Here is an 11,918-nt window from a genome sequence, read left to right on the forward strand (position 1 = left end):
GGACTTTTTGCCCCTTTCATAGCAAGGGGGGGATGGAAAAGATGTATACATTCTCTTAGACTATGTATGGCATTTTTATTTTATAAATTAACTTAAATATTTTTGCTTGGTTTATTTTGTTACTACAGCTGGTTAAAAACCAAACCAAACAGGAGCTAAACATACCTCATGCTGCACTCACAATACCTACTTTAGGTTACCCTGACATTTCAGAAAGATAAGCAACACTGATAAGACTCTTTATTTCAAAATGTTTGCAATTAAATGAGTTAATGTCAGTAAGTCATACACTTTGACGTACAAAAATACCGTGCTACTGATACAGTTGAAGAATTAAATGGATTCTCCATGCAGGAGAAATTCACAGCATTATCAGTACCCTCTAGGAACTTTGCTTTCACTTCCAGGGCGCGTTGCTGACCACTGCATAACAAGTAATATTTGTTAATCAGCTAGCTCTGCACAGCATTAAGACCATCGCAAAAACAGCCACTTGCATGCTGAATCCTCTCCTCCTTCTTACATTTTATAATAAGGCAAACATCAGGTAACCCATCCTCCATTACTGGGCTAACAGTAACCTTCAGATATTGTGGATGATGCTGCTGAGTAGGAAGAAATTAAAGCTTAAGTTGCTTTGGCTGTGTCTGGATGCCATAGGCCCCAGTGGAAAAGGGGCAAAAGATTCAGTTGTCTTTTCTCTCATCCACTGGAATAAATTTGCTTTCTACCGTTAACATGATGTTGCAGTTCAGTCAAAAGGCTAGTCATAGCTTTATCCTCTCGGGGTTGATGTTTGCCTTAGTCTTTTCTCACTCTCAATGGTTTGAAAAAGTGCACGTTTCTATAACCTGTATATGGTAATATACTGCTGCAGGAGTAAACTTGCTACTGCCAAGAAGTGTAACAAGATAGGTGGCTGAGAGCCACTTCAAGCTTTCAAACTCCTCCCCGTGTAAAGTGAGGAAACATTGACTCTCGGAGCCAAAAGAATTTTCTCCTGCTTGTCACCCAAACAGCCACCATCATCTGAGTCATGGCTGGGCTACATCGCTTAGAGGCAGTTTATCATCCTGTCTTTCCTGATGACAAGCTAAGCATACAGGACTTGGCAAACTGGACATTTGTACAACAAAATTATATTCTATTTTCTGCAGTGCATACAAAGAAGATAAGTTTTTCTTTAGGAAATCAGAGCTGGTCAAAGCCTACCATCTCCTTGCAGTAGCAGAAAAAACACCCAAGGCTCAAGCAAGGAAGCAATATGAGAAATCTTTCCGCGCGCAGAAAGGCAGGTTTCATAAACATGTCCACTCCAACAAGCTCTGGACAGCAAAGTCAGTTCTAAATGTTTGTGTGCCTGGACTTGAAACAGTTTATTCTCTAAAAACAATTGATACATTGCTTTAAAACTCAATTCCTCTTCTTCACTTTGGCACTAGTTTCTGTCAGTGCCACATTCACCAGATCCAAGGTGTTAGATTTTAACTCTTCTTGACATCAAGTTACAAAGAGGCTCTAAAGTTTTGCTGTAGGATGAAGCTTCAGCATAGAGCTTTCAGCCCCCAGCGCATTCCTAGTGTTAAGTATGAGGGCAGAAGTCAGAGCAGGTGTGGGTTATATAGCAGGGGTTTTATATTTTGGATGAGATGAGATTGTTGCCAGTCCATTATAAGAGGGCCAGGCTGGCACCTGGGAGGCAACTTGGGATCGCTTCAAAGATCCATAATACTTTTATACACAGTCAGTGCATAGGGCATTTCACTCTGTGCAATAAAAATTGGTCCTGAAGTATCTGAAACTGTTCTGTAAGTAAAAGAATTAATTCTACAAGAATTTAGTGACAAAGCAACAATGAAGATACATAGCAGAAAGTAAAAACATATTTTGGCTGCCATCTCATTGCATCACACAAGAAAAACATCCCCTATGTCTTCTCATACAAATAAAATCTTTTAAGGCCTGGAACAGCAAAATAAAACCATGAATTAGGAACAGGACACACAGCTTTGTCTGCTTTTTTTTTTTTTTTTTTTAAGAAGAAAATCCCAAGATGACCAGTTTCATCATATGGAATGTAGACATAGTGTTTTCAGGTTTAAAATACAGTGCAAGTCCATTTTTAAAGGGACTGTGTCAGGTAAAAGTATTGTCCAACAGTAGAAAACCTGGATGAGTGTAATTTGTTGTACTGATGCTGTCTGTTGTACATTTTGTGAAGCCATACTAGCCTTAGTTTGGTTAACAACCATACTACCAGACTTTAACTGTTTGGCGGTCTATACAGTCACAGCCTGCCTTTATGTAAGAACTTCAGCGGCATGTCTTAGAATAAAATAAATATGAGAACCCATTCTTTACTCAAGGTCTGAAAAACAGCTGTTGCAGATATATATATATATATATTGCAGCCTGTCACTGTCCCTTTAAATACAGCAATTCTCTACCTCCCCCCTGCACCTGCACAGCCTAGGAAGGCTTAAAAGGGACTTACAGGCTCTAAGAACATAATTATCCTGTGGCACATTGAGGGGAGAACATGAAAGACTACAGGCACAGGGTGGCCCAGAAACCTCCATGGTCAACATCTGTAAAGGCAGCTGTACCTGATACCTAGACGGTCATTCACTCCTCTTTCTGCATTCAGCAGCATGTAAATATAGACCAAACACTTTCAAGTTTAACATAGCAACGGCATCTTCTGTTTTCCTCACCCAGGTCCTGCTGAGTGACACATACTTGTTAAGCGAAACACTCAGTGGTGTGGTAGGAGTCCCTTTGTACAGAAAAGCTTCTTGCTGAGGGAGTTTCTATAGAGAGCCCAGTGCTTCTCCAAAGCGGATTTTCTGTCCGGCTTTGAGGTGAAATTTGAAGTCCTTGGGTGCCTCGAAGATTAGTACGATCGTAGAGCCTAAGTTAAATTCCCCTAAATGTTCCCCTTTCCTCATGGGGATTCCCTCCTTGTTGTTGTTGGATATGAAGCTGAAGTCGTTGTAGGAACCTTTAGAGTAGGACGGACTGTTGGTATGCAAGTCCTGCACAGAGAAGGAAGAAACGGTTACCTGGGGCTTTCAGTACTCTGGATTCATTAGCACAGCTGTAGACCATGGATATCGAGGCATTTTCAATGCCGGAACTCACTCACAATTCAGAAGTGCAATAGAAATATAAAAAAATAGTCTATACTGGAGATGACTCCCTTTAAATCATTCTTAGAACATCAGTATTGTGAAACACCTTAATTTCAGGGTAATAAGATTTTTTAAAATTTTTTTTGTAACTTTCTTTTATTATACTGTATGAACCTCACCCATCAAACCCAGAAAGCTGCCTACTACTGCCTTGCTCACCTGGTCAAAGTAGATGCGGATAGAGCCCACATTTGTTGCTCCTACAGCTGTTAAGGAGAAAAAGCCGTGTTTCCAGTCACCTGTAAGGACAACCCGTTCGTTGTGGCAGAACAGTTCCTTGATCCAGCGAGCAACTCCAGGATTCACAGACATCAGAGAGCCTGCAACAGTGAGAACATACTCAAGTTAAGTTGTCTGTTTGTAGCAGTATTGTAATGCCATCCAACTGGTATTTTCAGTATAGCTGTAGCTGATCCAGTAAGCCATTCTGTCACTTACTTGTAGGAAGCGAGGCAAATGCTAGGCAGAGCGAATGAAAGACAAGGCTGAGGTAAAAGAAAGGGGTCATAGAAAGATGTAATCTTGAGCCTGCTGTCCAGAAAGATCAACACTGCTGGGCAGGGCTCATATTACTCTGCATTCTAAAACTAAAGACCACGCTCATCCTTCATTGTAAGGCTTGAATGCAGCCTGGAGCATTCATCTGCAGAACTATCTGTATTTCAGGTGCAAACTGAACAAATCATGCTTGGGAACAAGTCAGGTCAGCATGCATTGACAGTTATTTCAAAGAACTAAACCAGCTTGAATACAATATTACTGGTTTCACCATTTATATGTGATTTGTTCCGGTAAACTTTACTACTATACCATTCATTACCATTTGTGACAAACCACTTTTCTACCATTCTCTATCACGCGACTGCACAGTGCTCCACGGGCGTGTCTCGTTCAGCAGCGGCCCAGAGCTGCTCTGCGTTCGTTTTCTAGGAGCGGAAGCCTACCTGGGAAGTGGCGTCGGTGCGACACTCGCCAGTCAGTGGGTGAGTGGAAGCAGTGATAATCCCCTGGCGCAAGGTAGATCACACAATGATAGAGCTCGTTCCCCTCCTTCGTGACCAGCTGTTGCTGAAAAGAGTTACCAGGTGGGGCTGCAGAGAAACCATTGAAAGAAAGGGGTTAGAGATATTTTTCACGCACTCCCCTACCGTAGCCGAGCAGTCTACACTAGAACCAGGGGCAATAGCAGAGGACTCAAGGCAGGCCACGTGTATTGTTGAGACTACAAAAAGATACGCTTTGTCCAGGAATCCAGTATTTCAACGTGTTCTTTTCCCTTTCCAACAAAATTAGATCCTGTACTGTTTTAATAATTTTGGAAATTCCTTCCTTTTGGAGTTTCCCCTTCCCTAAACAGAACAGCAGAAACTGAAAGCCAGTGAAACAGAATTTTTCTCAAAGCAACCCTTTTAAGAACAGGATTTGAGAGAAGTCCCTAGTTGTATAAAACACATCCGTTGCATTTGTGCTCATGTTAAAAATAACCCTGCTCTTTGCAGAACTCAGTCTCGCCAGTCCCCTCGCCAGTTTAGCAAAGTGTGTTGCTTTCATTTCATCTAAGCTCAAGGCCTTGGAGACAGCGCAGCAGGGCAGTAATAGCACAAGCCACTACAAGTACAGCGCTTCAGCATAAATCTTCTTACGGAGCAGCTTATACAATTTTGGCTAAGCAGGTGCTTGGGCACATTTCAGTCTGGAGTGCTACGGCCTCGCTATAGTGGCAGATCTTGGAGTCAATTGTAGGAGCCAAGCAATTAAACTCAGATAATCAGAATGAGCCAGGCAAGACACTATAAAGCCGCTGGTGAGAAGGAGAACTAGAACAGCGACATGTTTATTCCCAAATAAAACAAAACAAAAATCAGACCTGCTTTTGTTGCTGACAATATGAAAAAGAGAGGAAAAAAGCTCAAGTAGTCTCTTTTCTCATGATCTCGGAGAACACTGAAAGGGCAGGGCAGAATAAATGCAGAACTGATGCAGAACTCACCCTGGCTAAAATGCAGTTCCTCTGTGGAGATGCGAGGTCCCAAGAAAGATTCCAGAGAATAAGTAACCCCTTTTACTTGCTCCACTTCACAGTTTTTTACCTGTCCAAAATTAAGGATCTTTCCATCAGAGGGACTAATCTGCAGCAAAGAGAAAAAAATGCAACACATTAGGAATTCATCCGTTCCTCATAAAGCAGACATGTTCCGTTGGGGGGTGTCTGGGGGGAAGCTGGCAGCGCAGTGTAAAGCCTTCGTTTCCTTTTACTCACCACACTGTGCAAACAGCAGACGGGCCGCGCTTGTGGTTTCAGCTTCCTGCGGAAGAATTCGCTGAGGTTTCTATAGTGATGCAGATCTTCAACAGCCGCCTCCTTCATGTTCACTCCAAACGTCCAGATGTACAGGCTGTACACTGGCTTCCGGAGCCACGTAGGCAGCTCCACCTGGTTCAGGCGACCCCAGGCTCGTGAGAGCAGTCGCGTTGGTACCGATTTGTACAGAGCAACCTGAAGAAAGAAGAATTGCAGCACGTCGTTCAGTTCCTCCCACTGACGGCCACCTCTTACCTCTCCCCATACAAGAGAAAGGATGGCACTGTTCCTGCTAACCACTCCCTTCAGTTCAGTGGCCTGCACCACACACAACATAGCCTTTAAGTCAGCAAAAAACTAACACTGCGCTTCATCCTCACTCCCTCTGTCCTGAAGAGAGCAGATGAGGGACAGGAGATTATATATGTATAGATATATATACACTGTGACCTTATACTGAGGCCAGAATCTCTACTCCCCTGCAGGCTGAATTCAGCTCCACATTCACATTACTGGAAACTGCCCGACGTGAGGCTTACAGGAAAGAAGACACAGTTCACATATTCTAGTAGAACACTCATCAGAAGGGTTTAACATTACCGATATATTCATTTTTGTGAATAACCAAATGAAAATTGACTGCAGAATAACTTCTCAGTGTTTGATGACGTGCTTCTCGGATGCATCTGCTAATGAGGGTGTTTTCCACACCCCAGTAGCATAGTGCTCTAATGCTAATTGTACAATCGAAGAAACATACCCATGGGGATGCAGCTACACTGGTATAAACTTAGGCCAGCCTTACTCCTCTCACAGCAATGGGAGTTGCTAATTGCAAGAATAAAGTGCCTTTACTCCGGTAAAAATACACCTTTGCACTTTGCACCTTTGCACCAAAGCATAAGTTTTAGTAGCAAGAAAAAAAAAAAAGAGCCAATGCTGGTAAGAGGTATATGCTGTTGATGTAACTGGGCAGATGACAGTGTCTTCTGTTGGCGATTCCAGCCAGTAACTCTTCTGGGATTTGTGGTACTTGGCATCAGCCAAAAAGCTCGCGTGGCCATGATGTAATCCAGGGGGTGGGGGAGTGCGGACCAAGGGAACTGAACCCCCTGAAACCAGTTTTGCAAAAGAAGTAGTTATCTATCTGCTGAATCTGGTACAATTTTTTGAACAGTACAGCTCAGCTACAGTTAACTCCCAACTAAAAGTTGTTTTTGTTTTTGGTTTTTTTTTTTTTTTACTTAGTGAGAGTCATCATTTATTCTCAATATTAATCATATCCTTCATAAGTCTTGCAAAATACAGCCATAAACGCAAAGAGAAGCACACTCTGGCTGCGAGCCCTGTCCATCCTATCAAATACAGTGAATTAAGGTTTCACTCACAAACCACCAGCCTGCATCACATTAAAATACAGTGATATTTCAGAAAGAAAACACCAACTTAATCTTACTTCAGACAAAAACTTCTGAAGCAACAATACCTTAGGTTATATAAGCTGAAGTACTGAAGAAAAAAAATGGTTTGCCATTTTATTTGACATGCCTTATACAGTGCTAATTTCTAAAATCAATTTTGCTCAGTTTTCCACAAATACTGAAAATATGCAGATACTACTGTAAAATCACAAAAACTGTCAAAGTGATATTTCCTAGTAGCCCCTTCTCTGCAAAAGAGCCTGGTTTTCAAGTCGATGGGATCAAACGGAACAGCTGTCCAATTAAATAGTCTTAATGCAATTTTGTTGCAATTTTGTTGCAGTTTTTAATCAAAATATTTGTGTGGTTGTCCCATTCTGAAACTGCATACGTGCAGAGAATATCCATGTGCAAGGCTCCCTGCACCCTGCTCTGAACAGTGCCAGAGCAGAGTTGTGTATCGTGTGGGCAGGCTGGATTACAAATGCTCAAAGAACTTGAGGAACAAACCCTCTCTGGGCAAAAATGACAGAAAGCAAGAGAGCGTTTCAGTGTGGCCAGGAAAGGGAACTGGAGGGAACTGCTCTGCCTTATGCTAGCCCTGAGACTTTGAAGTAACTGAATTAATGCAAAAGTTTCTGCTGGTTTTCCTGGGTAGACCCATGACTGTTAGAGCACAAAGAAATTCTCTGCTACTGAAAAACTCGCTTGTCCGTGAAGCAATTAGTCAACGCAACTATGAACAGTAAAAACTGAAGGGAAACGTGAATTGCATCTCTCTGCTTTCGTACTAGTGATCATCAGCCTGTCCCGTATTAAGGATCTCTCCAGCCAGCTGCTGCCAGCTCCCTGCGGCGTAAAACAGCCAACACACACGAAGCGCAAGAGACCTGCTCACACTTACCCTGCTCATAGGCCTCCATCCCACTCTGGTCAAGGGTTTAAGAGCACCGAAAGGCAGAAGGTAATAGAGAATAGTCAGAGGCCAAGAACGGAGTTTCAGAGCAGGCCTAGACATACAGCTTAGCTGGCCCAACCTTCGCCTCAGGGCCAGCTGGGGAAATTGCAACCTGAAAGATTACATACACAACATCAGAGGGTCAGCCATCTCCGCTTCAGAACCACCAGCTTCTGAGAGCTGGGGATGATTTATTCCTGCTAATCTTTACTTAAACATCGATTCTGCAAGCCTTTACTCCTTTATTTTGGTCAGTTCTTCCCCTTCCCAAACGAGAAGACCAGTTTACCTTAGGGGAAAAAAAAAAGAAAGAAAAAAAAATCCTCTGTCCAAAAGACGGAGCGACACCCTCAAAAATTAAAGGCAAGATCACTTGCAGGTGACATTTGAAAACAAAGTCACAGCTGGTTCATCCAACTAACAACATATCATGAGAGTTTACAGTGGAAATAAGAAAGAGCAAAGGTTCTTCCAAATATTGGAGGATTACATCCCCAGAAAACATTTTCTGTGACTGCTCCAGCTCTTGGGTAGCCAAAGGGGACTGCAAACAATATTCTGAAAGCTAGGAACCTGTGATGCTGGGGCTTTAATAAGAACTGTATGGAGGGGCAGTATTAAGGAAAGAACAGATACTCTCATGAAATAAATCCCTGAAACCTAACAAATTGTGTCCCTCAGAGGGTTCATGCATTGAAGGCATCTTGACTAGACTGTGCCTTGGAGTCAAATTTACACAGACCTGTTGGTCATTCGCTAACTTCAGGAAACAAGTGCTTGAGAAACCACAGGAGCAGCACTCCTGAGTTAATGAAATTTTCAAATAACTGATTCCAAAAGACATCTTTTCAGGTCTTAAAACCTTCGCTGGGTACCCTGGTTCTGAACAGAGAACAATGCCGATATTGCTAGGGCTGCAAGATAATCTAGTCTCCATAGCCAATAACCAACTCTTTTGCCTCATAACCAACTGCATCTATGATTTTTTTTTTTGTGATGTGGGTGTCCTGGCTGAGAGCAAACTCATTTTGCACAAATGGCCACGGGGAGAAGTTGAACTTGTAACTCTCAGAGAGAAAACGGCTCATCTTATTAGCCGAGGACATCACGGGCCTCGGTTCAGACCCGTGCAGAGGTCTGGATGAGAGACCCTTCAGGTCCCCACTTATTCTTTGGCTTCTACTCATGAAACAACCATTGGCATTTCCAAGGTCCCATTCTCAAATGGAAGTCTGCCTACCTGAGGGCAAGATATTCAAATCTTCTGGGCACTGACTTAAATCCTGGCTAAGAGACTGTTCTCCCCACACTGCTGAAGGCGGCACGCCTGCAACCAGGACGCAGCTACGCGCGCACACAAACTGGAAGGGGTACGCTCTGGCTGCTCTGAACAGCTCGCTCTCTCCCTGGATTACAGGATACGAAGGATGAACTGTAAAATGCTGTGTGTGTCTTTCCAAGATGGAAAGAAGCTGGGAAATTAAAAGGAAATTTTCCTGCCAACATGTTCTTTTCAAAACTTGGATCAGAATTGAAGTATCGTGCAGGCAGGTACAACTGTCACCACTCTGGGATGCAAGATGGTGCTTTTGGCTCAGAGATTTTTTTCTGCAGTGAGCACGACTTCTTTCCCCCAAAGAATTAATAAATAAAAAACAGAGAATGATCTGTGCATCATAATGCAAGGGGAACAAACCCAAAAAATCCCCTGAGGAGATTTAGTGCTGCCTCAGCAGAGGCAAAGCCGGCTTTCTCAGCAGGAGGTGGGACTGACTCGACACGGGAAGAGGAAGGGACACCTCACAGTCTTCCTCCCATCCCTCCCATCCACCAGCCTGCGGTCTGCTGGAGGGCTGCTGGGGCCGGAGCCGGGCTGGCAGCACGGGGAGCCGGGCTGGCAGCACGGAGCAGAGAGGTCCCGCTCCCCCTCCCGCGCTCTCCCCCCGTCACTGCAGTCGCTCCTGGACCAATCCCTGCAGAGCTGCATCCTGGCAGCGCCGGGGCCCTGGGGCTCCTCGCTGCCTTGGCCTCGTTTCAGAGCAGTCCCTAGCTGCTTTTTCTATTCTCCTAGTGATGGAGAGTAGAAAGGAAAGGAATGAAAGCCTCCTCGTTCCCCTTATCGTATAACAGCATGCCCTTCTCTGCCAATTCAATGCATAAGGAGCTTTATAGTAATTAGGCCAAACAAAAGCTTTGCAGATGGCTGTCGCTCCTTCTGCTCAGCAACCCTCCCATCCTCCCTCCCTCCCTCGCTTCTCCCTTCAGTCACCATTCCTGCAAAGCAGAAAATACCGAACAGTACCTGAAACGAGTTCTCCTATTTGGTGTACCACCGGCAGAGCCAGCCGGGCCTGGGCTCTCCAGTTGTGGGTGCTGGTCCCCGGCACAGCTGCTGCTGCCGCCGTTCCCTGAACGCAGCCTCCGGACATGAATTTTAACTTTGCGGAGGTTGTAGCAAGAGGGTGGAGGGTTAGATAAAGCTTTATAGCATCTCACCATTTCCCTGTGTGCAGATCTGGTCCCTGCAGGGTGTTTGACTGACACATCGTCAGGGTGACGGCTGGTTGCAAGGCTCAGTCTTTTTTCCTCTACCTCTCTTTCCTTTGCTTGCTCCGGCACAGGAGAGAGGACACGGCGTCACAGTTCCTAATTCCCCCGCTGGCTTGTCTCTGGATTCCCCCTCTGTTTCCCACTTGAATCTCTGCTACGAGGGTTGCAGCTATTGCAAACAAACAGGCATTGTGTCATATTTCAACATCCCACTACAAAGCCGACTCTGCACAAGATAAAAACGAGCTGTCCGTATAAGCAGTCCTTGCTTCTCGCTAGCCAGGGTGGCCATTGAAACGCAACTCTCCAAAAAACAGCCTGCCGTCTCGGGCTGCTGGGCAGCGATGCGCTACAGTCAGATGAGCAGCCAGCTGGCCTTGCACAGCTCACCCCAGCGCCCGTCTGAATCCGAGGCTGGGAGGAGGAGTGGGGTGGAGAAGAGGAGGAGATAATTCCCAGCTTCAATTCTGCAGTGCAGCAGCTGCCGCTAAGAGTTCCGGACTGCTGGGCACCAAAAATCCTCTCCTGCTCTTAATGTCCAGCTTGGAAAGAAGAAAACAGAAAGGAAAGGAACTTCTTTCTATTTTACAGCCCTTGCCAGACACCAACATCCACCTCCTGAAGTCTCTTTCCATCTCAAAAGCCTCACACAGGGAGCAGGTAAAGGACATTCTACAAACACCCAGACACATCATGAAATAAGGCACTTTTAGGGCCAGCTTGAGAATCGGGTATAAGAGAAATGTTAATGTGTCTATTATGCGACTCTCAGTACTATCACCGTTTTTATGTCCAGCGGAACTGAAATACAAAACATGAGTAAAGGAAGCTGTTTTGGTTTTGGTTTGTTTTTTAAAGACAAAAAGCTGCAGCGTTTCTATCTGAGCATTCTCAATGTACGTAGAGGGAAATTTCCCTCTTTGACCCTGCAGACCACATCTCCAACACAGGTTTTCCGCATCTCCTGTGGACTGGCTTCGGATTGAAACCGGACCCCTGGTTCAGAAAGTGGAAGTCAGCTAGCTACACCTCACCTCGAAGTTAAACCAAACACCCAGAACAGCTTAGGGGCTAACTCTAGTGGCTGTCCATTTCACTTAGACTTTCTACTAAAGTCTGGGTTTAAAAAAAATAAAAATAATAAAAAAAAAAAAGTCCTTGTTTCCAAAGCTCTCCAAACACGGTGAAAGCTGTATGCCTAACAGAGCAGATCAAAAAGAGCACCGGTGCTCTGATGTGCGGGAAAGGGCTGTACTGTACCGGGGATACGGCAGGAGAAGCGGGAGGGCCAGCGGGAAAAGCCAGAATTCACTAGCTAATGGCATCCCAGTCAGGCCTCTAAAGGAAAATATTCTAGCCAGAACTGTGTATTTTGATTGGCCTTCAACTCCAAACACTACAGGTATTCCCCAGAAACACCTCTGGAGTCCCTGCACTGGAGGATTTTTTTCAGGAAGAAAACTGCTATATGGTATTCTACACCTAAGGAAGTTCCA

At 44.5% G+C, this 11,918-nt stretch overlaps 2 protein-coding genes across 9 annotated transcripts in view; one reads left to right on the forward strand and one right to left on the reverse strand.

Annotated features, from left to right (window-relative positions):
* SFI1 (SFI1 centrin binding protein) overlaps positions 1-3,496 on the forward strand; it is a 33,334-nt gene extending 29,838 nt beyond the window's left edge. For 2 of the 4 annotated variants that reach the window (XM_082325262.1, XM_082325263.1), the window contains one exon: positions 3,324-3,413. The gene's annotated coding sequence lies outside the window, so the exon portion shown is untranslated. Of the gene's footprint in view, positions 1-3,323 lie in introns of all 4 variants that reach the window. The other 2 variants (XM_082325264.1, XM_082325265.1) reach the window with 2 other exon arrangements.
* PISD (phosphatidylserine decarboxylase) overlaps positions 1-11,918 on the reverse strand; it is a 36,430-nt gene that overhangs the window by 8,303 nt on the left and 16,209 nt on the right. Inside the window, exons 1-8 of one of the 5 annotated variants that reach the window (XM_082325272.1) lie at positions 10,369-11,317; positions 10,175-10,291; positions 7,819-7,984; positions 5,452-5,688; positions 5,182-5,320; positions 4,136-4,282; positions 3,351-3,511; positions 22-3,035 (exon numbers count right to left, since the gene is read on the reverse strand). In XM_082325272.1, coding sequence (XP_082181398.1) covers positions 2,811-3,035; positions 3,351-3,511; positions 4,136-4,282; positions 5,182-5,320; positions 5,452-5,688; positions 7,819-7,984; positions 10,175-10,291; positions 10,369-10,418 — 1,242 coding nt within the window. In that variant the 5' untranslated portion in view covers positions 10,419-11,317 and the 3' untranslated portion in view covers positions 22-2,810. Of the gene's footprint in view, positions 1-21; positions 3,036-3,350; positions 3,512-4,135; positions 4,283-5,181; positions 5,321-5,451; positions 5,689-7,818; positions 7,985-10,174; positions 11,318-11,918 lie in introns of those variants that run through there. The other 4 variants (XR_014229613.1, XM_082325271.1, XM_082325274.1 and 1 more) reach the window with 4 other exon arrangements.

Source organism: Platalea leucorodia, assembly GCF_965183815.1.
Source record: "Platalea leucorodia genome assembly, chromosome: 12".
NCBI lineage: Eukaryota > Metazoa > Chordata > Aves > Pelecaniformes > Threskiornithidae > Platalea > Platalea leucorodia.